Source organism: Sycon ciliatum, chromosome 11 (genome assembly GCF_964019385.1).
Source record: "Sycon ciliatum chromosome 11, ocSycCili1.1, whole genome shotgun sequence".
NCBI classification, from domain to species: domain Eukaryota; kingdom Metazoa; phylum Porifera; class Calcarea; order Leucosolenida; family Sycettidae; genus Sycon; species Sycon ciliatum.
Genome location: NC_088653.1, coordinates 15691608 through 15716287, shown reverse-complemented (window position 1 = coordinate 15716287; position 24680 = coordinate 15691608). Strand labels below are relative to the sequence as shown.

General features: G+C 47.1%; 1 protein-coding gene across 3 annotated transcripts; it reads left to right on the top strand.

Annotated features, from left to right (window-relative positions):
- The first annotated feature begins 6682 nt into the window (after positions 1 to 6682).
- On the top strand, positions 6683 to 23985 carry LOC135827461 (uncharacterized). 3 transcript variants are annotated; one of them, XM_065339957.1, is made up of 8 exons: positions 6683 to 7097; positions 7458 to 7503; positions 10726 to 11187; positions 11354 to 11463; positions 17768 to 18003; positions 20130 to 20204; positions 21606 to 21663; positions 23221 to 23985. In XM_065339957.1, the coding sequence occupies exons 3-8, from the start codon at positions 10817 to 10819 to the stop codon at positions 23289 to 23291; spliced, it is 921 nt and encodes a 306-aa protein (XP_065196029.1). In that variant the 5' UTR covers positions 6683 to 7097; positions 7458 to 7503; positions 10726 to 10816; the 3' UTR covers positions 23292 to 23985. The 3 variants fall into 3 exon arrangements, with proteins under 3 accessions (XP_065196029.1, XP_065196027.1, XP_065196026.1); XM_065339955.1 differs by lacking the exon at positions 6683 to 7097 and adding an exon at positions 7123 to 7300; XM_065339954.1 differs by lacking the exon at positions 6683 to 7097 and having other exon boundaries at positions 7123 to 7503.
- Positions 23986 to 24680: the final 695 nt, after the last annotated feature.

Here is a 24680-nt window from a genome sequence, read left to right as displayed (position 1 = left end):
GCGCACCATCAAGGAATGCGTCAATCATGACAGGGTTCCATTATGAATGTGAAGACTTCGAGACTCGTCATGCCTTTGACATGGACCATTTATTCGTTCCAGATTCACCGTTGTTTCACGAGTCTGCTAAAAAAGTTGCTATCTGCTAAAAAAGTTGCAGTGAAAAAAATAAAAAAATAAAAAAATAAAATAAAATGAAAAAATCCAAGCGCGTTTTGTACGGTCATACCTCAAAAAGAAGAAGATTACGTTCCAGTATGAAGCTACCAAGTCCGATTTGAACAAGGTGGCGGGGCTCGAGTCTCTCAAGTGCCGGTGGCAATTCATGTTATTATTATTTTATTTATTTTACTAGGGTGTTTCCCACAGACCATGTGTTTGGTTACGCTGCACAAGCAGCGCATTACTTTATCCCTTCCACTAATTGTTATCGGCCAATCAGCATACTCTCACCACCTCACATCCAATCAGCATACCCCACGTCACACTAACGTTACACAAACTTGTCTCATATATGCGAAAAAATGGTACTGGGTCATAGCAACATCCTCCTGGATAATGAACAAAATAACGATTAAAACACAACAACCGACAACAACCGACAACAACCGACAACAACCAAAAACAGCCAACAACAGCCAACAACAACCAATAACAACCGACAACAACCGACAACAACCGACAACAACATCCAACAACCAACAACAGCTGACAACAACCAACTACTACCAACAACAACAACAAACAACAAAAACCAACAACCGACAACAACAAACAACAACAACCAACAACAACCAACAACAACCAACAACAGCCAACAGCAGCCAACAACAACCAACAACAGCCAACAACAACCGACAACAACCGACAACAACCAACAACAACCAACAACAACTGACAACAACCAACTACAACCAACAACAACACACAACAACAACCAACAACCGACAACAACAAACAACAACAACCAACAACAGCCAACAACAGCCAACAACAACCAACAACAACCAACAACAACGGACAACAACCGACAACAACCAACAACAACCAACACCAACCAACACCAACCAACAACAACACCCAACAACCGACAACAACACCCAACAACCGACAACAACACCCAACAACCGACAACAACACCCAACAACCGACAACAACCGACAACAACAACCAACAACAACCAACAACACCTGACAACAACCGACAACAACCAACAACGCCCAACAACAACCAACAACAACCAACAATAACCAACAACAACCGACAACAACTGACAACAACATCCAACAGCCAACAACAACCGACAGCAATCAACAATTACAACCAGCAACCGACAGCAACAACCAATAACAACCAACAACCTACAGCAACAACTAATAACAACATCAACAACGACGACGATAATGACGACAACAACCGACAACAACATCAACAACAACCAACAACAACCAACAGCAAACGACAACAACTGACAACAACTGACAGCAACAGCCACCAACAAAATCAACAACGACGAAGATAACGACGACAACAACCGACAACAACATCAACAATGACGACGACGATAACGACGACAACCACAACAGTGTCCGGTAATGTGTGGTAGAGAATGGCAGTCAGCCAGACTGAGTACAGTTGAACATGTATAATAATAATAATAATAATAACAACACATTTCACGTAGTTGAGCACTAAATAAAGAAATTCAGGTTTTTTCCCACTTCTGTCTTGTGAGCATCATCAGCAAGGTGTAGTAGCTGCTGATACTGATTTGTCCTCGAGTGTCGAGCTGCACAGTTTCTTCCAGTCTGTCTTTCCCTCTGCTTGTTCCCGGCACCTGGAAAGGTCTTCCATGGTCTTCATGGGCACACCTAGCTTATTCAACTGAGCGACCAGACTTGTGGCTAGTGTCAACCTTGGCCGCCCACGAGGTGCTTTGTTGTCCTTGTCCAAATAGCCGCTCATGGCTACTTAGGGTGGCGTGTCCGTGTCCATCTGTAGCACATGACTGGTCATTCGTAGTCGCCTACATGCAACTGTGTCATGTATTACTACAATAACTCAACTAAGTCCTCAGCAGTCATGGAGTAGCGGCAGGTTGGGCAAGTTGGGCTGGGGGCAGAACTGGTCCACTCCTTGATACAGTGGAAGTGAAATTCATGACCGCACTCCAACTTGGATAGAGGACGGTCCAGGGTATCCTGACAAATCACACAAATGGGCTCATGACTTATTGCTGACGAGTCTACCTTAGTAGGCACTACATTGATGTACTGCAGCTCCATGGGGTGTATTGCCTGGTCTTGATGGTGGTCACCGTAATACACCCCGTTGAGGTACCACTGATAGATACCCTCCTCCTCCTGAGAGATGAAAGCAGGTCCATCTTCCCTATGCCGAAGGTTGTATCGGTACCACTCCCGTACACGGTTGTTACCTTCCCTGCGTATCACGGCTGGCGCATTCTCCCTGTGGAGCCGGCCGTGATAATACCACTGGATGGTGATACCATCATCACTCCGAGTGATCCTGGCTGGTCCGTCTACTCTGTGTAGACGCCCTTGGACATACCAGGCTTCCAGCAAATAGGCGCCATCAAATCTCTCCGTCAGAGCAGGGCCGTCGCCGATCCTTTGTCTGACGCCATTCCAATACCACTCTTTGCGGTGTCGGTAGAACCCCTCAGAGTCTTCACCAAGGTCTGAAAATGTTTCCACTGCAGGACCATCATACCTGTGGAGTCTTCCGTGGTGATACCACCGTAGAATACCGCATGTGGCGTCACAATAACTGACTGCAGGACCGCCGGCTCTATGACGGGCGCCGTTGAGGTAGTACTCTATGCTACCCCGTCCTATCCAAGCAGGTTCATTGACGCGATGAAGGCGACCTCCATAGCACCAGGCGGACACTCCCCTACTATCAACAAGAGCTGGTCCGTCCTCCCGATGGAGTCTACCATCGACGTGCCAAATTTCTTGCTGCGCGTTTTGATCTGCCAACTCCACAACAGTTCTTATTGGCGTCCGCCTTTCTATTAGTAAAGGACCCGTGGTGAGAGACCACGACCGGTCGTCCACGTCTACACCGAATGTATCAGCCATATCTATTTACTGAGAATAATGTAACAACTCCTCCACAAACGCTTCTACAACTGACGTCTTCTTCATCCTGGTTTTTTCCTCTTGGTGGTTTTGGATAAAAGTTGAAAAGTCCAAAAGGTCAACTGATGACCTTTGCGTTACTTGGTATGATTGGGTTTCAGCGGATGATGTCGGTATGCAGCTGGGGAGCGAATTCGACAGGAAGAAGGTAACGGTCTTGCTTTGCGGTTCACACCTTCACTTCAGTATCATTACAGTCCAAATGGCTTTCACTTGTCACTGTAGCGTTCGAATGTCAGGGGTAATACCCCTGTTTCAGCACCTGAGGCGGTGCGTCAAGCGCCGCCTCTTTCTCATCATATATTGTGACAAATGGTAAGTGTGCAGTGCTCCTAGCTCTCTCCCCCAACAAAAGAGCTCTATGACACTGTGCTTTCTGCGGTTTCTTTCGTTTTTACAGTGGAGAAAGGCTGGTGGGAGGGCCAGCCGTGGTCGCCCACCTGGCGGGTGCGGCCCATCTAACCCGTTACTGGGAGGGTCGCCAGGTCGGGCTGCTGTTGCAGTCCGACTACCGGGACGCCTTGGAGCGTATTAGGGCCCTGTAAGTAAGCACTGCTCTGTCTACATGTATACTTACCCCCCCTCGTTATAGCGATACTTACTTGTTTCGTATCCTCTTGTCTTACCCTGCTTTCGTATTCGTGACACTAATAGTGTTTGTGTGCGCTCATGTTTGGTTTTACAGATGATGATGTATGAAGGTCTGGAGCTGCCGTCTTCGGGATGTGCCATTTGTTTCAAAATTATTTGTAAGTACTTGTAACAGGCGTAGTGTAGTAACTGTGTGTGTAGTGTAGTAACATTGTGTAGTGTTTTGTGATGGTCCTGTGCTATAGCAGTCGTAATGTGTTTTGTGATGGTCCTGTGCAGTCGTAATGTGTTGGGCTACTGAAGTACACTGCATGAAGGGGTATGTGTGGGTGCTTCGACACATTCTCGTGCTTCCTAAACCCTAGATATGTGTATAGCACTATAACCTAGATGTGTGTGTGTGTGTGTGTGTGTGTGTGTGTGTGTGCCCGCGCATGCGTGCGTGTGCGTGCATTGTGTTCTCTTCTACAGAATCATCCAAGTCCATTTAAATAAAAGTGCATTATAGTAAACAGTATTGTGTTTTGTTACAGTGAATATGTGGGGAATGGTGGATATGCCTTAGTGTGACTGGATACCTGCGGGGTGTGACTCTTTGCTGGTCACTCTGGATTCTCCAGTATAGATTCGGTGCAGTGCAGAGGGGATTTGCGGTGCGTAGCAACACTGCTTCACTGTGACACCCCTTTAATTATTGTTTTGATGCATGATACTGCGGGCGGAGCCGGTTGATTCTAACTGTATCTTGATCAAAATAGAAATTTGCATCTAATGGACCTGCATGGACAGTAGGCATTTCCCTAATCGGCCGGGCGAAAAATTCGCCGAAAACAGTGGTTTTGAAGAAATTACCCATCTTTTCGCCGAATTTTCAAAAATTCGCATGTTGAATTCGCCGAAAACCGATGCTTCAGTGCTTCAACAGGGTGTATGTAAATGTACATGACGTAATGGGAACGGTGACTTCAAGTACTATGTTGAGCCGGATTCTGATCTTGGAGCTCATAATATGGCCGAATTTGAACATTCTCTTAACCGATCGAAAAGCCGATTAGGCAACTTGTCAGTGCACATCTACGATGTGCGAATAAAACGAGTGCATGGCACGTGAACTAACTTGTTTGCTGCACATCTACGAAGTGCGAATCAGGGAGTAGTATAATGACACGTGTACTAGTACACCTTGTGTTGCACTGCGTCTTTCCCGCAGGGCCACTGAAGGTCACACGCTCCGCCTGCGTATGCACGCATGCGCAATATGTCACTGCACATCTACGATGTGCAAATCAGGGAGTAGTACGTATTTTACTACTCCCTGGTGCGAATGCACCGAACGTGCACAAGTGCACGGTCGCCACGGAAAAGAACATGATGACATTTATGGCATGGCAGGGCCAAAGGTCAAACCCTGGGGGAGTCCCGGGGCCAGACCAAGCGCGCCCGACACAGTGTGCCTTATTTAACCTAAAGGTCAAAGGTCAAACCCTGGGGGAGTCCCGGGGCCAGACCAAGCACGACCGACACGGTGTGCCTTATTTGGCCCAAAGGTCAAAGGTCAAAAAGTGCACCAGAACCTGCCCCGCACTAACTACTCTTGCGGAGTAAAAAAAGAAGAAGTAAAGGGTTAGTTCTGTTCTTGGTTTAGTTTTTGGCCTTTTTCGTGCTTTGGAGTTATTGTTGTTGACATGTATTTTGGTCCTTCTGTAGTAAAGGGTTAGTAAGCCGGATTCGCGGCCGCAACACCTGACGTGTTGGTGGCACACATCAAGCAAACACGTTCGCATCGGCGGGCCGCCACTTCGCCCAATATCCAGATATCCTCGCGGAGGTAGCTACTGATTATGTTTTTGGTCGTGTCAAGTACAAAAACAAACAAACAAAAAAGGCACAAGGCCAGTTCGTTGCAACTGAGATTCCTGCTTAGTTACTCCGTCTTTGCTTGTGCAAATGCAACAATCGAAGGGTCTACGTGGTAGCAAAAACTCCAAGCTGTCCAATGCAACAATCGCTGAAGAGTTTTACGGTGTAGGACTCCAGAGATATCGCGCGCCGTATTCAGGTATTCTTCCCTCGGAAAATCAATTTTTTTGATCGATTTCTTCGCCATTTTGGGGGAGAATCCCTTTTTGTGTGCTCTTTGAGCGACTAAGCACTTTATAATGATGTAGCCCGCTGAAGTTTGAATCGCCTCGAATAAATTCGAGCGTTCTACGATGAAGGAGAGTGGAATGGTGTTGATGGGACGAATTTGCTCGCATATTAGGCTTGGAGACGACTTTGCTGTGTTACCGCGCCTGATTTGTGGCGGCTTCATAATGGAGCTTGGCATCCTGGCGTTGCTCCTGCCAAGAGCTTTCCAACGAGCCCTAAATTGTGAAAATCAAGCGAAGTAGACCAAAGTTATGACCTGGTGAAGTTGAAAATTGTACTGAATTCGTAGGCTTCACGAGTGAACTCTGTGGCTGGAAAGGTTGCACAGGATCGGGGTTTTTGCCAGTCTTGGTGCCATGGCATGGCAAAGGACAGTAGATCTACACTATACTATAGACTGTATAGTACGCTTGGCTCAATGGAATCTGATGTCACCGGCGCCGGGCGTCGTTCAGCCCCGGACCTGAGAACACGGGGCTGTGGACTGGTACACCATGGTGCAGGGCGCATGCAAGCTTCATACTGTTACACACAGCTAGCCGCAAAGCTGCTTGCACGGGACGAGAATGGCGCTTGGGCGCGAGCGTTGCCGTATTGCGTGGTCAAGCTGTCGCCTTCACACCTCAGGGGGAAATAATTCACGCTTTTGTTCTCTTTCGGGCGACATTTCTATTCTTGTCCCCACTCTCGGTACGTCGATGGCAGAGACACAGTCGACTAGTCAGCGACGAAAGAAATCACTAGCGGTGCCAGTTCAACTGTTTTGTTCACAAGCCCCGCGGGCCCGGTGCCGTTGCTGTTTCCACTTCGCAGATTGGTGTTTGTATTATCATGTTGGCGCAAAGCAGTTTGCTTCTGCGGTCGAGCACTCGCCGGCGCCACGGAGCGAGCAGACGTGTGAACTATGTTACTTTGCACCTTGCTAGCGCCTAGCACATAGCGCCTGCCGACTGGATGGTTCCTGCTACAGTAGTGCTAGTTCACTGTTCTAGCGCTATCTCCTTCACGTTTTGGTGTGCTAGCTGGCTCTCTCCCGCCCGTAGATCTACTGCATGTGCAGGGTTGGGCTGCAGCCTGTGCAGGAGGTTACTCTTGCCAGTCTTGGAATCTCTCGCGAGTGTCGGTCGTGGCGTGTGGCGTGCGCTAGGCACTTGTGACTTAGCACCTAGCCACAGCGTAACGTTTACTAGCGTAAGTGTAAATAGCATTATAAACAAAAGATGTCTCCGCGGTTGTTGGCAACAGTAGCGTCTAGCTGTGTTGCTGTAATAGTAGTGGTGTGCTGCGTGTTTGTGAAACTCTGTGCTTGAAAGCGTCTTGACTGACATTGTACAAGTTTGACATCTTTTTATTCTCACAATGTCCTGTGGCCGATAAGAGAAACTTCAGAGAAGGTATTTATTACATAATTGTACACGACAGTAACACGCAGAGTTGCGTTAGAACTACTTGGCGAGTAGCCGTTTATAGCTTCTTGCAACTTTCTTTCTGCTTTGCCCCGACTGCACGACATCATCTAAACTTGACCTTGGCTTGGGCTTCTGTGGACAGCAAGACTGCAAGAGCGGTGACGACCTGCCCATACCGCCAGATACAGGTACATAGTCATTGTCATTGTATATCAGTAAACCAATTACAAGGATTGCCGTTGTGACATTTTGTGGGAATCTGGTCACGTGTTGTGCATGTGCATGTGCTATGGGCGATTCGATTACGTCATTATTGATTTGGAGAGATAGAAGTCATGATTGTATGCGTTCATTGCGTTGCAGGAATGAGTGATGTACCACGCACGCACATAACACGCATGCAGAGGCATACCGGTACTGGTTGCTTCCTCCAGCAATACTGTGCCAATAGGCAGCATGGCATCATCAGCAGATGATCAGGCTCCATGCAATGGCATTTTACCAGTAAAGCAGTACCATCATGATGACTGTAAACTGTGTACAGTCATGTGTACGTGTATGTACTTCCATTACGTCATCCATTACGTCATCGGATGACGTAATGAACGATCCCTATTATGGGTAGGCTTGTCCACAAAATGTTTTCAATTATTTCTGAATTTTGGTTGGATTTTCGCACTTTGAATTTTTTTTGAATTTTGGCCTCATCAGGATTGAATTTTAGCCGTTTTTGGAGAACGACAGTGCTGTCACATCTGGAAAGTACATGTGCTGCTCAATATATTACCAAGTTTGACATGTGAAAACAGTACTTTCAAATACACACACCTTTGACCTTTTGACACCCATCCCCCGAATTTGGAAGCACACAGCAGTACAGACACACATGATAAGCAGTTTGTGGTTTTATTTTATCATTTTTTGGAAATGTTGGGTACGAGTACTGTAAAAACCATGGCAGCGGATCGAATTTTTTCTGCATTTTGGGGGATTTTTTGAATTTTCTTAAAACATATTGATTGTTTTTTTCGCTTTTCGAATTTCAATTTTGGACAAAATAATTCGCATGATGTGGCCACCCTTAATTATGGGTGTTTGTAGTACTAGTAGGGTGCTAGTTTTGCAGTGAGATAACTGTTACAGTCCGACTCTTAGCAGTTTGCACTGAGTCACAAAGTCAAAGAACTAAAAAAGCCATGATCGTGATGTGTGTGTGCAGGATGGTGTACATGACTGTGTGTGTGTATGCACAAGCAGTGTAGTGGTGGATCCAGAGATCTCTACAGGGGCGGGGGTCCAGTTTAGCCTGGCAAACTGAATAGCTGATACATAGGCATTGGCGGATAATGCTCGAAAAGGTGGCAGATTCTGCTCGAAAAGCAGCGAAATTGGCAGAACCATACAAACCTTATGGCGGGCAATTCCTCGAATTCTGCTCCATTTCTTTATCCACATACCAACCATGCATGACACTTACCAGAAAAAGTACCGAATTCTGCCAATTTTTCTGCCGGCATTATCCGCATATGCTACGCTTCCTGAAGTACATTTGCGAAGTTTAGGGGGTTCCACGGAACCCCAGAACCCCGGATCCGCCCCTGACGAGTATGCAGCTGTGCAGCTTTGGCACACTGGTAACTCACACAGCTGCAGCGTGAATCACTTTCAATGTATTGGTCACGCTTGTTGCACTGCGCATCCCGCACTTGCAACTCTCAACCTAAGTCTTGCTTGCAGATCCATGACATGGATAGTAACTAGTCTCACTGCATTCAATGTTTCATGATGACCTTTAAGACATACCAGCACATTTTTACTGTAGACATTTTGATGCATTTCACTTCCAACCGCCTTTCATTTACAATTACGCCCATTGCCCACATCGCATTCAGCTCCTTCTTCTGCGTAGAACCAAATGACATTCCTTGTGCAATGACGCCTTCTGCGGCCCACACATCTTACCTTGTGCAATGACGCCTTCTGTGGCCCACACATCTTACTTGGACCTTTCTTCTTCTTCTGCGCTACGTATCCCCTGGTCATAGACTCATAGGCTAGCTTACTTACACTAACAGTTTCTCACCTTATAAAAGCTGCTGTTCACAATTCAGTTCACTTCAGTTTAGAGTTACAAGCCGGTTAGAATTACTCCAGTTAGAGTTAGAGTCAAGAGTTTTTTTTGTTTTTTTTTGGTAGAGTCAGAGTTAAAGTTTACAATGTACCGTAAAGTCTTGTATAAAAGCCGCACTTGAATAGAAGCCGCAATTTTGGGCCCATCAAATCACACATAAGCCTGGTTTTAGTGTTGACATAAATAGAAATACCTGTCTTGTATAGAAGCCTGTCTCATATAGAAGCCTGCAAAATTTCACCAAGAAAGTCATAGAAGCCGCGACTTTTATACAACACTTTACTGTAGTCTTCAGTTCAGTTCAGCAATAATATACAACAGTGTGGTCACTGAGACCCGAGTGCATTTGCCTGAGAGAGAGAGAGAGACTGCGGGCCGCTACAGCTGCATGAAACGTAGTTACTAGTACGGTGTAGAGTATCGTGTTTTTCGGAGTGTTAAGCCGCACCGGGCGGGGTCTAAACCATAGCTCCATTTCCCGGCCCAACACTTCGTATTTTTGTTGGTGTCTGTAGTGTAAGCTGCATGGCAGTCTGTGAATTTTGGGGACCTCCCGAAGATTATAATTATGATCAAATCAGTCTATTATACTTCAGTGTAGGCTTTCCCCAAATCGGCCCGTTTTTTCCGCCTATTCGACTTTTCGCTAGGCTCAAAACTAGGGGTCAAAGGGGTGTACCGGGTACCCGGGTACCCGACCGTTAATTTCAGGTACCGTTAGTAAAAGAGTACCCGTTTGGATTTTGATGAACCAGTCAGTAAGGAGCAACACTGCTGGGATCGTGTATTCCAGGCGGGAGTCAATTATTTACAACTCCACGCTGGATGGCTGCATTGTTGTTGCATTTACGCACCTAGTAGATCTACTCCTGCGACTATCAGACACCAATCGATTAGCGAATCACAATGTGATATCAAAATGCAACCCGAGAACAGATGAATTAAAATCTTGATTTATGTGAAAATTGCGCAAAATATTGAACATGGCTTTCTAAAGGGTACCCGTTAACCTGCCCGTTAAGAAAATTACCCGTTCGTTAGTTAAAGGTACACCCGTTTGACCCCTACGAGTCAAAACTACATCAGATTGTGTGTTGATGTGTTTCATTCGAATGTTGTCAACTATCGTCGCCAGAGAAAATCTGTGGGTGTACATCTATTGCATTTGCAGATTTGCGTACTTCTCTTGCGGCAGGCATATAATATGTAGATGGTACATGGTGTGTGTGTGTTTGTCTGTCTTTGCATGCGTGTACACACACACACACACACACGTCAGTTCGTGCGCATACATATACAGCAGACAAAGGCGACGGGGAAGCCCACCAGCACCACCACCAGCAGCACCACCAGCAGCAGTATCACGCAGAATGGACTTCAACGACGAGTGGTACACCCGCGATCGCAATGCTCCATTCGACCCCATGGGAGGGCCCTCTGCAGTCGCTAGAAAGAAACAGAAGGGTAACCATGGTAACAACCGCTACCTGGATCCAGAGGACGATGACTGCTACGCAGATCTCTACGGCGATGACGTCCCCAAGGGAGACGGCGTCGTTGATATGATGATACGAATGAATGCGCCGTTGCGCCTGGTGACACACGAGGCCGTGAAGCGAGACATGATGAGGCATCTTCATTACTTTAACAACATGGAAGCGCTCAAGTCGTTGGCCGCGTCGCGTAGAAACCTGGACAAGCTCCAGAAATGGCAACCGAAACCCACCGTGCTGGCACAGCTGTAAGGGAATTGGCAACTTAATTCACATGGCACTTTGATAATCCAGACTGTCTGTGAAAGACTTTTCCAGCACTGTGCTTGAGCAAACGATATTTCCATTGCAGTTTTAGTATGCGGATGTTTGTACATGTGTACGCATGCCGTTGCATGGTGTGTTTACATGCAGGAAAGGCTTTACAATCGAGCAAACCCTGGAAATGTGTAGGGCCGTGGCTCGCAGTGAGCTGAGGGAGATCGAGGCGGAGGTCAAGCGCGTTCAAAGACAACGGGAACCAGGTACACGAGTGTGGATTGGTTTAAGTGTAGAAGTTACTTTACAAGTACCGTATTTGGCAGAAAGTATATATTTCGTGGTTAAGAGTACTAATTCTTGTGGAGCTAATGTGGATATACCGGTAGATTCGTAGATTCGAACTCCAAGGCGGACAGTTTTTTTACATTTTGTTCTTCATGCATGTCTCAGATCCATATATTTCGTGGTTAAGAGCACTAATTCTTGTGGAGCTAATGTGGATATACCGGTAGATTCGTAGATTCAAACTCCAAGGCGGACAGTTTTTTTACATTTTATTCTTCATGCATGTCTCAGATCCACGTGTTATTACTGTGAGCCCCCCCCCCCCCTTCCCCTCCAGAACCGGTCCGGTTGGTCAGGTGATCAGCGGACTACCATACTTGCCAACCATACCGGTTTCCCCGGTATTATACCGGAAAATTGCGGTCACTACCGGCACACCGGGGTTTTTTGACTTTGATCGAAAAACTACCGGTATTGGCACTGAACCATGAGTGTTCATAAAAAGGTTGCTTTGTGGTGTGACAAGGGCACATGCGGCCCTGCATTTCACAGAATCACACATGTAGGGGCGATCTGACAATAAAGTAACTCAGATTTTGGTCCCTCAATGAGCAATGGGTTAGAAAAGAATAAAAAGAAAGGAAAAATATCCAAAACATTGCGGAAAATACGCAAAAATAACCAAAAATTGCCCCAAGAAAAGAGAAAATGGCCGAAATTGGTGAAAACCAGGAAAATAGAGAAATTAAGGGAAACTGGGTATGTTACTAAGGGATTTGCTTTGGCTGGGTTGGCAAGTATGGACTACCTTGTTGGCCACCAACGTGTGTGTTTACTGCTGTGGATTGAAACATGTCCCCGCTGTATCCAACACGAGTATGAAAGACTATGGTGTTGCTGGACCAATTAGAACTGCTTTTAGCGGTCCTGGCCTCGGGTATGTGACGGCATTAGGAGTTGAGTGAGCAGCTTCTTTTCCGGGCCATACTGGCACAATATTGAATGCAAGCACTGCTACAATGCCCTCCCTGCTAGCATTCGTGACCTTCCCTCCCGACCTGCTTTCAAACAAGAAATCTGCTCACTGCTGATTAACTCAATCTGCTCCTGCAGCGCTCACCCTCTCCCATACTTGTAAAGTGATGCAAATCACTTTCCAACTGCATAACCCGCAGCCCCACCCACAGCATCTCACCTTCTCATAAACGTATCTCTTATTGGCGATGGTGCCATCGTGAGAATAAAGAATTCTACAAAAGCACGATATAGGACAAAACTAGAAGTATCTGTGATATCCGTACTAGTGAGCTACCTCACGTGATAGATCATTATCTTTCTACTCCTCTGCTCTAAGTTGTATCAGCCGCGCATGCTTTTCCGTTGTGCTGCTGAGCTTCTCTGTCGTTCCAATTCGACGTTCTAGTTTTGATCTTGAAGTCAACAGTTCCCCTTTTGTCTTGTCCTGAACTGCTCTGGTGTGATCATAATATTTGGCGACGAAGTCCTTGATTCAGCTGCCACGATGAGCACAGTAAAATCATTGAACCCGTTTGATCTGGAACCGCCTGAGTCGGTTGGCCCTCGTTGGGAGAAATGGCTGGCTCGTTTCGATAATTATTTGATTGCAGCAAACATCACGGAAGACGAGCGGCAGAGAGCCCAGCTCTTGCACGGTGGCGGTGAGGACGTGTTTGACGTCTACCTCACCTTTGACAGCAGTAGCATTACAAGTTACGACGACTTGAAGGATGCTCTGACGGCTCACTTCAGTCCGAAGCGCAACAGGGAATACGAGGTCTACTTGTTCCGTCGTGAGAAACAATCTCAGTCGGAGACCCTTGATAGCTACGTAACTCGTCTTAGGCGTTTGGGCAAGCACTGTCAATTTGCAGATATGGACACAGAGCTAAAGTCTCAGGTCGTACAGCACTGTGTGTCGTCGAAGGTACGTGAAAAGGCTTTCATGGAGAGCAGCATGTCGTTGGCAGACCTCCTTACTTATGCACGTTCAGTGGAAGTCACGATGTCGTCTGTGGCAGCCATGGCCGGGGCCAGCAGCTTCAGCAAGCCTGAACATCCCCAAGTCCATAAAGTGGAGAGGCGACACCCATCAAGTCGTGACCAGCCCAGTCCTTCCAGTAAGGCCGTTCGCAAATGTAGCGGATGCGGGGGGAAATGGCACGACAACCGCTCGGATTGCCCAGCATGGGGCAAGACGTGCAAGTCCTGCAGCAGGTCGAATCATTTCGCAAAGGTATGCCGGTCGAAGGCTGTGCATCAGTTTTCCGAGCAGAGAGCCCCGGAGTTCGCATCACCTGAATACAAATACAGTGCGGAGCTGCACCACACCAGTTGCTCTGGTCATGTGCGTTCCAACGTGGATCCTTATATGTGTAGTGTGAGTCTGGCTGGCACCCCTGTTGTGTTTGAGATAGACACCGGAGCGGCAGTAACAATAATCAACAAAGCGGAGTACCAGACACTGGCGTCGAAAGATACCAAGCAGCAACTCCCCAGTCTGGAGACGAATGACCTGCCGAGCCTTAGGTCGTATGCTGGCAAGATCATACCAGTTATTGGTCGTCTCATCTGCAATGCCCGTCATGCGAAGAACTCGGCTCAGCTGACCATGTTTGTCGTCGAGGGTTCTGGTCCGAATCTGTTGGGTAGAGACGCGCTGCAGACGCTAAAGCTCAACTGGAACCGAGTCTTCAATGTCACCGGAGATCTGAGCAGTGACCTCCTGAGCAAGCATCCTGATGTTTTCAAGCCCGGACTAGGCACCTGGAAGCACGGCAGTGTCAAGCTTGCAGTCGACCGCAATGCTAGACCTCGCTTCCTGAAAGCTCGCTCTGTGCCTTATGCTCTACAGTCTGCCGTGGAGAAGGAGCTGGACAAACTAGTCGACAACAATGTCATTCAGCCAGTCGAATTCGCTGAGTGGGCAGCACCGATTGTGCCAGTTCTCAAGAGCAATGGCCAAGTCCGCATCTGTGGTGATTACAAGTGCACTGTTAACCAGGCAGCCAAGACAGATAAGTACCCATTGCCGAACATAGAGGATTTGTACGTGAAACTTGCTAATGGCTGTTGTTTCACCAAGCTGGACCTCAGTCAAGCTTATCTCCAATTACCACTGGATGAACAGTCTAAACTTCTTACCACCATCAACACCACGAAGGGACTGTTTGTGTACAACCGACTGCCTTTTGGTGTGTCTTCGGCCCCGAGCATATTTCAACGTACGCTCGACCAATTGCTAGCTGGAATACCAATGGTCGTGATCTACTTGGATGACATCCTTGTCTCTGGCACAACTCGTGAAGAACACGACAAACATCTGAACATGGTTCTGGAACGTCTCAACGCAGCTGGATTGCGTTTGAACCGCACCAAATGTTCATTTGCAAGGTCCTCTGTGACATTCTTAGGTCACATCATCGATGCATCTGGAATTAAGCCCACCAAGGAGAAAGTGCAAGATGTCATTGATGCAAGGGCTCCTACCGACGTCCAAGAGCTGAGAAGCTACCTCGGACTAATCAACTACTACCACAAGTTCATTCCTAACCTGAGCTCAGTACTTGCTCCGTTGTATGAACTATTGTCTTCCAAGAGTTGGGACTGGTCTCATCGTCAACAGTCCGCATTCGAGAGTAGCAAGAAGCTGCTCATTGACTCACCCGTCCGTGTGCATTACGACCCTAAACTACCAATTATTGTGAGCTGTGATGCCTCACCGTATGGCATTGGTGCAGTTTTGTCGCATGTTGTCAATGGCGAGGAGCATCCGGTAATCTTCGCATCGCGTACCCTGTCGTCAGCAGAACGAAACTACGCACAGATTGAGAAGGAAGGCCTCGCCATGGTTTTCGCTGTCAAGCGATTCCACAAGTACCTGTATGGCCAATCATTCACTCTTCAAACAGACCACAAACCTCTGCTGGGTTTGTTCAGCGAGTGTCGGCCCGTTCCTGCTATGGCCAGCGGTCGTATTCAGCGTTGGGCGCTGATGTTAGCCAACTATGACTATGAGCTACAGTACAAGCCCGGCAAATCGAATGGAAACGCTGATGGTCTCAGTCGTCTGCCGGCACCAACGCCAGAATTCCAGGTTCCCGTGCCGGCTGAAACAGTTTTGTCAATGACTGTTTTGGACGGAACTCCCGTGACATCATCGAGCGTTGCGCAATGGTCTCGCCGTGATCCAGTACTTGCATTAGTTCTTAAGTACGTCCAGGAAGGCTGGCCTAACGACGTGCATAGTGATTACCAAGCGTACTACCGTCGTCGAAGTGAACTCTCCATCATCGATGGGTGCTTACTGTTGGGGTCTCGCGTTGTCATTCCGCCCCAAGGCCGAGAAAAGTTACTGGAAGAGTTACATTTCAGCCATCCCGGCATAACCAGAATGAAGTCGCTCGCCCGCAGCTACGTCTGGTGGCCATCGATCGATGCCGAAATTGAACTCAAGGTCCGCAGCTGTGAGCCATGTCAAGCAACCCAGAAGTCTCCAGCACTACAGCCATTGCATCCCTGGGAGTGGCCAGGCAAACCCTGGACCCGACTGCACATTGATTATGCAGGCCCTGTGGAAGGCAAGATGCTACTTGTGATCGTCGACAGCCACAGCAAGTACATCGACGTGCATGCCGTTCCATCTGCTACGTCGACAGCTACCATTGGCAAGCTTCGTGAGTGTTTCGCTACACATGGTCTTCCGCAACAGCTTGTCTCGGATAATGGCTCAGTGTTCACCAGCTCGGAGTTTCAACAATTCTGCTCAAGTAACGGTATCAAGCATACCTTGGTTTCACCCTACCACCCAGCAAGCAACGGCCTTGCTGAACGAGCAGTTCAAACAGTCAAATCCGGCTTGAAGAAATTGTCAGGTGCTGGTGGAGACCTAGCGTCACGGTTACACCGCTTTCTGTTTCATTATCGCTTAACGCCTCAGTCAACAACAGGCCAGTCACCATTTCAGCTGCTTATGAACCGCACGCCACGTTCTCGTCTTGACCTGACGTTTCCAGATACATCAGCACGTGTCTTGAACAAGCAAGGTGCTGCTGTTGACCGTCGCACAGCTCGGGCGTCGGATCTCTGTTGTGGTGATGCTGTTTGGGTGATTAACTTCACATCGACGCCTAAATGGATGCCTGGTGTGCTGGAAGAATGTCTTGGTCCAGCCACGTTTACTGTACGTCTGGATGATGGTCGCATATGGAAGCGCCATGCTGATCACATTAGACGCCGTCTTCCGTCCGAGGGAGGAGAAATGCTACCCGAGAGTGCAGGCATATCCGACCGGTCATCACCGCCATCAACTTCAACTTTGGCAACTGCACAGCCGCCGTCACATACAGATGCCGAACCACCACAGCCGTCACAGCCAGAGGTTGCCGCCAGCCGCCAGGATGTGGAATCAACATCGCTATCCTCTTCTGCATCTGCTGCACCTTCTGCTGAATCTTCTACTCAGTCTTCTGCTATCTCTGTTAATTCTCCTAGCTCTAATCTGCGCAGGTCTACACGCTCAAGGAAGTCCCCTGATCGTATGAACTTGTAACTGCAGACCTGCTGGGTTTTGCATTCAGCTCTCTGTTGATATTTGCAGTTCCTTAGTGTGTTACATTGAACTCGCTTCTCGTATCCGCAACAAATTATAGTGAACTCATTTCTCATACTATTGCTTATGTGTTCCTCATCTAATGGTGGAGGGATGTGATATCCGTACTAGTGAGCTACCTCACGTGATAGATCATTATCTTTCTACTCCTCTGCTCTAAGTTGTATCAGCCGCGCATGCTTTTCCGTTGTGCTGCTGAGCTTCTCTGTCGTTCCAATTCGACGTTCTAGTTTTGATCTTGAAGTCAACAGTTCCCCTTTTGTCTTGTCCTGAACTGCTCTGGTGTGATCATAATAGTATCACAGTTACCTGGGTCCTGTTTTGTGTCCAACTGGACCATTGAACTGCACACACACACACAGAAACCATTTTTTATCAAACAGTAAAACCTGTAACTAAAGACCACCATGACTAGCGACCAGCCTGGTACTACAGACCACTTTTCCAGGCACGGACGGCCCTCATATTCATATAATGGTAGTGCGGTGCAAACCTCTAACTAAGGACCACCTGCCACTAAAGACCGCTTTCTCTGGCCCCAAGGGGTGGTCGTCTGTCACAGGTTTAACTGTAGTTACGTATTTCTATCATAGTTAAGTGTGCCTCTTTTCTGTGTCCAACTCGACTGCACACACACACACGCGCGCGCGCAGGGAAACGGTGCGACAACTCCAAGCGCTGTATGCCTCATATGGGCCAGTTCCCGCCCTGGCAGATAACCGGGATCAGCCCCTGGAAGCCTGGCGTCCCGGACGGCACACCCAAGGACATAGCCCAACAGCTGAAGAGGAAAGAGGAGGAGAAACGTTTGGCCAAGAGGAAGAACTGGATGAACGAGGAGCCATCCGACATTAAGTACTCCATATGGCGGACAAAACATCGGAAAAAGGTGAGCTCAGGGATTTTTTTTTACAAAAAAACACCATTTGACGGCACAAAGCAGCAAGGCAGCGATGAGACATGGAATGGCAGGAATGGGGGTGAGGGGCAGGGGCAGCTTTGCCGACCATAGGGTCTCGGCTTCATTGCGACCCAAGTGCTCCACTGAAACAAAAGACTGGCGAAAATACGCAGGGGGGGGGGGGGGGTAGATAACTAGGGAATACTGGGAAAAGTTTGCCCAATATCAGAGAGTCAAGATGTGAATGGAGGAGGGAATGGGAACAGAGTTAGAGCTTCATCTTGTTACGCGTACTGTTGTCCTGCCTGACATCATGTTAAAAGTATCTTTGTCCCTGATACTGTAGTACTGTATGACATCATGTAGTACTGTATGACATCATGTAGTACTGTATGACATCATGTAGTACTGTATGACATCATGTAGTACTGTATGACATCATGTAGTACTGTATGACATCATGTAGTACTGTATGACATCATGTAGTACTGTATGACATCATGTAGTACTGTATGACATCATGTAGTACTGTATGTCATCATGTAGTACTGTATGACATCATGTAGTACTGTATGACATCATGTAGTACTGTATGACATCATGTAGTACTGTATGACATCATGTAGTACTGTATAACATCATGTAGTACTGTATGACATCATGTAGTACTGTATGACATCGTGTAGTACTGTATGACATCATGTAGTACTGTATGACATCATGTAGTACTGTATGACATCATGTAGTACTGTATGACATCATGTAGTACTGTATGACATCATGTAGTACTGTATGACATCATGTAGTACTGTATGACATCATGTAGTACTGTATGACATCATGTAGTACTGTATGACATCATGTAGTACTGTATGACATCATGAAATGCATTTTTCTTTCTTTCTTTCTTTTTTACAAAGACCACTTAAATGGCAAACATGAGATGCAGCTAGGGGAAGCACGCACAACCTGAATCGTGGCAGTGGTGGTGAGGTTTAGGGAGCTCCGCCGACCTGGCGTCTCGACGTCATGGCAACCTAGACGCGCGAAGAGTGGTTAGGGGAGGGAGAATGATCTATTACAGCTACTGTCTCAATAGTTCAACTCCTCACGAGACGGCTTCTTTTAGTTTTACGGACAAACAAAATACAATTCAATGCACCATCATGACGGACTACTAGAACACAACACGAAAAGAAAGAAAACTAATTTGCGCAAGAAAGCAAAAATGAAAAATATGCTAGGACTAGTGGGAGTGCAAACCAAGTTCCCATTAAAAATGCAACATAAATGCTACTCGAAGTATTAGAACCCGTACAACAGACAACCCCAGAACATGGATGTAAACTGTTCTATATCACCCCGTGTCTTCCCTCATAACCGGTACCTCAGCGATTGCCAGGTCCCGCAAGGCATTCAAGGGACGGCGTACGTGCATGCATGCTTGTATAATTCATGTACTGTATAACACGTCATTTTCGGTGTAACTTTAATTTCGGTGATTTCGTTAGAGAAACCAGGCACGTAAATTTAGATTACACCTAAAAGTCACTACAGTACACACTGTCTGTGAAGGGTAGACTGGTCACCTAATTCTACGTTACACCTGAAACCTGGCAGGTCTCTGCTATCGAAATTTTACTACAGTCAGACCTCGCTTAACCGCACACATCCGTTTTCCACAAAAAATATCCGGATAGGCGAGGGAACCGGATAATCGAACACACATTCTGCATGTATGCATGCCATGTGCTGTAAATCGGTAACCCACGATTTTCTTCCGGATGGCGAGGGATTCGGATAAAAGAGGACCGGATAAGCGAGGTCTAACTGTACACCTAAAATTACTCTAATTTCAGAAATTTTCGGTGCTCAATATTTTCGGTATGAGGGCAACAGGCCAGGTTAGGTGAACAGAAATTTTCGGTACAGAGAAGCAGTTCCCTATTGGATTATGTGTGTTAGTGTTTGTTCGGTGTATTGAAATTTTAGGTATGAAACAGACTCACCGAAAGTACCGAAAATAAAAGTACACCGAAAATTTGTGAAATCACAGTACATGTTTTCCAGTATGTTGGGCTTGTTTGTTTCTCCACTGTTTTCCCTACATCCAGACGTGTCACTGTACAGACCTACCCGAGTCATTCGACCCCAGCGGTCCAAGTCCAGCTACGTACAAACCCCGGAAGGTATGTCTGTCATACTTACAAGGAGGGCACACCGTTCACCTTCTTTGACATGTACTGGAAATGAGGAGAGGGCTTGCTCCCCACACTGGAGCTTGAGCTCTTGCTCCCCACACTAGAGCTTGAGCAAGCCCTCTCCTCAAGCTCCAGTGTGGGGAGCAAGCCCTCTCCTAACCAATCATCGCCAAAGTCGCAACCACTGATTTGTACTGGAAATGTACAAGCATTATGCTGGACTCAGTATAAAATCCATAACCACAGCTATTCAATAATATTCAACTATATTCGGCGCCGACCCAAAATGCCTAATTTTAAATTTCAAGCGATGAATTTTTTCTTATCGGCTTGGCTGATGCACTAGTACTAATCCTGTGCCGAAAATGGAATTAGCACTAATATCCATGAACCTTCCAAATTTGGAAGGCCGTTGGTTAGCGCTATCGAGCAGTGCTCAAGCTGACTTTCATGCCGTGGAATGGCTCAGTACTCCTTGTCAGCTTTGTACCAGATTGTGCACGTCTGACTGTTCAAAATCTGACTTAGTTGGTGGACTCGATCGCATAACTGTCCATGTTACGAAAATAAATCGCTACCAAAATGTCGAAAATCGTCAAATGCCAAAATTTTGAAGCGCCGAAATTTTAAGGACAAGGCTTTAAAGCTACACATGTATACAGGTGAAAACTTTCAAAGTGTTGATGTGGAGGAACCTGAAGTCTGTCGTATTTCTAAGTGTAACCAAGTATCACTTTTTGGGCTCCGAGATACCGTAAAACACGATATGTTCGGTGTAACTTTAATTTCGGTGATTTCGGTAGTGAAAACAAACACCTAAATTTAAATTCCACCTAAAAGGCACTAGAGTATGCACTGTATGTGAAGGGTAGGCTGTTCACCTAATTCTAAATTACACCTGAAACCTGGCAGGTCCCTGGTACCGAAATTTTAATACACCTAAAGGTACATGTTTTACAGTATCGTTTTGGTGTGTGGGTTGATGCTTTACAGTAAAGCATCAACCCACACACCAAAACCTCTCTAACTCTCCGGCTGGCATTTGTATGCGGTTCCAGGCTGCACGCAACTTGAACCCAGGACAATGTCAGAACGGCATCCCTTGGGGGCGGGGACAAAGTTCTATCAACACATCATTCTGATTAGTGGTCCATAATTTTCGAAAATAAAAAAACGTCCTCACGCAAAAGGGGGAGGACGGAGAAAGTTTTGCACGAGAACAGATTTTCCCCGGTAACTACGGACGACGCCTTACAGAGCAAATTTCTGAAATTCTCGATACCAGAAGGGGCCAGAGCATAGTTGTATAGCCTGACAGATTTGCTCTCATGGCATTCAGCGAGGTCTATTACATGAAATTCTACTATTTTCTTCTGTTGTCGTGTCCAGGTTGAAGCTCGCATACCTGCACCTCTGCCGTACATCCACCGTCACGCTAAACACCCAGGTGAGAGAGAGAGAGAGAGAGAGAGAGAGAGAGAGAGAGAGAGAGAGAGAGAGAGAGAGAGAGAGAGAGAGAGGGAGGGAGGGAGGGAGGGAGGGAGGGAGGGAGGGAGGGAGGGAGGGAGGGAGGGAGGGAGGGAGGGAGAGAGAGAGAGAGAGAGAGAGAGAGAGAGAGAGAGAGAGAGAGAGAGAGAGAGAGAGAGAGAGAGAGGGGATGCCTGCCATGTACTGAGAATTCTTTTTCTGGATTAGTTGGTCTCCCTTTCAGAGGGGAGGGGGGAGGGGGGGGGGCCAGATTGTCAGGGCAAAATCCGGGGATTTTCCTTGGTTTTCCGGGATACCGGCATGTAATATTTTTTTCCAAAATTCCTTTTTCAACTGTTTTGAAATGATGACACCAACATGTTGTGGCAATAGTGATTCCCTTGACTGCCCTTGTTATTCTGACCTTATTGATTACAATTGTAGATGATGACAGGGGCGTAGCAGCCGGTCCGGCTGGTCCGGCTTTGGCCTGACTACTTTTTCGCCCGACCACGCCCAACAGTGCCCAGAATGCAGGATTTTGCATCCTATTTTCAAAAATTTCCCGGGGGAGAGCCCCCCGGACTCACCCTCCTGCCCCACCAACTCCAAAGGTGCTGCTACGCGCCTGCAGTGATGGTGATGATATAGTTCACATTTTACGCATGTTCAAGACTCAAAAGAGGTTTTTCAGGAACTGTTCATGGAGAGAGAACTAGTAGACCCTCTGGTACTACAGCTATGGAGGTGCAGAATGGCAATAACGACAACTTGCCCCCAGTGCTGTAGACAGCAAGCTGTTTCGGCCATAAAGGCCTGATCAGGACACCGACAGCTACGAGCTTTAAAAGCAGGCCGAGCTACCAGCCATGTTGCAAAGGAAGCACCACAGACATTAAAATTAAGATAGCTCGTCGCTCTCGCGCCAAAGTGCTCAAACTGCGAAAAATAGCGGGCAATGCGTAATGCAGCAGCACTAGAGCAGCCTACCGAGAGTGCTTAACATGACGAATGTCGAGGCGCGTAATACCTAATGCTGTAGACAGCAAGCAGTTTCGGGACAACTTGAACTTGAAGTGCTCCAAGAACGTGTTTCTTGCACAGTGATTTGCAGGATATTCGACAGGAATTTCGGAATCGCGGGAGTTCATCCAAAAATGCGGGATACTTATTAATCCTGAAAAATCAGGGTACTTGGCTGGTATGAGAGAGGGGAAAGAGTGAAAGAGAGGGAAGAAAGAGGGAGAGAGGTTGTGTGTGTGTGTGGGGGGGGGGGGGTATGTGTGTGTGCGTGCGTGTATGCGTTTGAGTGTAATTATGTTCAATTGTGTATGCGTGTGTGCGCGCGCACGCGCGCGTGTGGGTGTGTTTATGTGTGTGTGTTTGGGTGTGGGTATCCACTGAAAATGGTTCGATTATTTGAAGACGGACTGCGGCATTAATGTGAGCCATTCTGTAATCCACCCCAAATATGGCTCAAACTTAACACATCCGTGCATGCATCTTCATTTTCTCTTCCCTGTTCTTCATGCTGCAGAAATGCTGCAGTTCCAGCAGAAGCAAGAGCAACATCCGTGGGTCAGGGACAAGCAAATCTACAGGACATAGTGTGCAATACCTATAGAAGAGTGTACATGTGTGTGTGTGTGTGTGTGTGTGTGTGTGTGTGTGTGTGTGTGTGTGTGTGTGTGTGTGTGTGTGTCAGTACGTGTGTGTGCGTGTGTGTGTGTGTGCGTGCGTGCGTGCACGCGTGCGTGCGTGTGTGTGTGTGCATGTGCACGACAACTATCCCACCCCAGTCTGTACTATAGACAACACATCACGCTGTCTAGCTATAGACTGACTGGGCAACTTCAGTATGGCATGTACTCGCAAGCAGTTCAGCATGACTGCCTCTTCTGCTGTGCTGTATAGTGTACGGTCTGCGAGCAACAACTGTGATATCACAGTGTTCATGACTAGTCCGTGTACTGAACGTTGATCATTGTATTGTGTTGTTATTCCATTATTCAGTTTATTGGTCTGCGGCAACAGCGAGACACTTTTAGATCTATTACGTATGCAAGAGGTACACAAAAAAATAGAGCTTTTCGTTGTGGCTCAGAGTTTCAGCTTGGGAGTTTCAGAGGTTTTAGTCTATTATGATTTCGATCTCAGTTTTAGAAGTGTCAAGTCAGCCGGCAGGAAGTGTGAGCTCCGTCGTTCGGTGCAGACACTTTCTTTATGGTTTGTTCTCAAGTATTAATTTTTTAAATGCAGTACATTTACAGGTATAGGTGTATTTTTCGGAAGTACTGGTGCACTCATTTGTATCAAGCATCTCAGTGGTGAATGTGTGGGTGGTGAGCTGGTGAGCTGGGGGAGTGAGGAGTTTTTTTCTCGCTTGCAGTAGATGTACATTGTATTACCAGCGCACACGCTTAAAAGTTGTACCGACTGTTGGGGCAGGGGCCGGAAACACTGTGTGTCTGCCGGGTGTTCATTGGCCACTCGGCTAACACCAGCATGCTTGTAACAATACAGAAATACTCTTTTTCAAGTAATTGGTTGAGGGGGGGGGGGGGGGGTAGAAAAGGTTGACTGCCAGCCACCAACAAGCTGTCCCCGGGGAAAATTGTGATTCCGCAGCCGCGTTTTTCCCCCCGTTTTTTGCGATTTTTTAAAAGACCGCGTTTTCCGCGATTTTCCCGCGTTTTTTGAACTTTTTTGTTGCACTACACGTACACACAGTGCACTTTTCGGTCAGCAACGTCTCATCGTGGCGGCTTTTTACTCAAATAATGGGTGCTTTATACACCAGAGACTTGTAACTGATTGATTTCACTACATACTCACTGAAAATTGCCGCATTCACCGCATATTTACCGCATATTTACCGCAAATTCACCGCAAATTATGCCATATTATGCCGCGTTTTTCCCCGCGTTTTTTGCGATTTTTTTCCGCAATTTTCCCCGGGGACAGAACAAGACCGGAACCGTCAGGGACAGGGACCTT

Bases quoted from the DNA above. Each gene is read 5' to 3' on its own strand.
- LOC135827461 (XM_065339957.1), top strand. From the start codon at position 10,817: ATGGACTTCAACGACGAGTGGTACACCCGCGATCGCAATGCTCCATTC. The intron at 11,464-17,767 runs GTACACGAGTGT...GCGCGCGCGCAG, and splicing joins TCAAAGACAACGGGAACCAG to GGAAACGGTGCGACAACTCC. The intron at 20,205-21,605 runs GTATGTCTGTCA...TGTCGTGTCCAG, and splicing joins CTACGTACAAACCCCGGAAG to GTTGAAGCTCGCATACCTGC.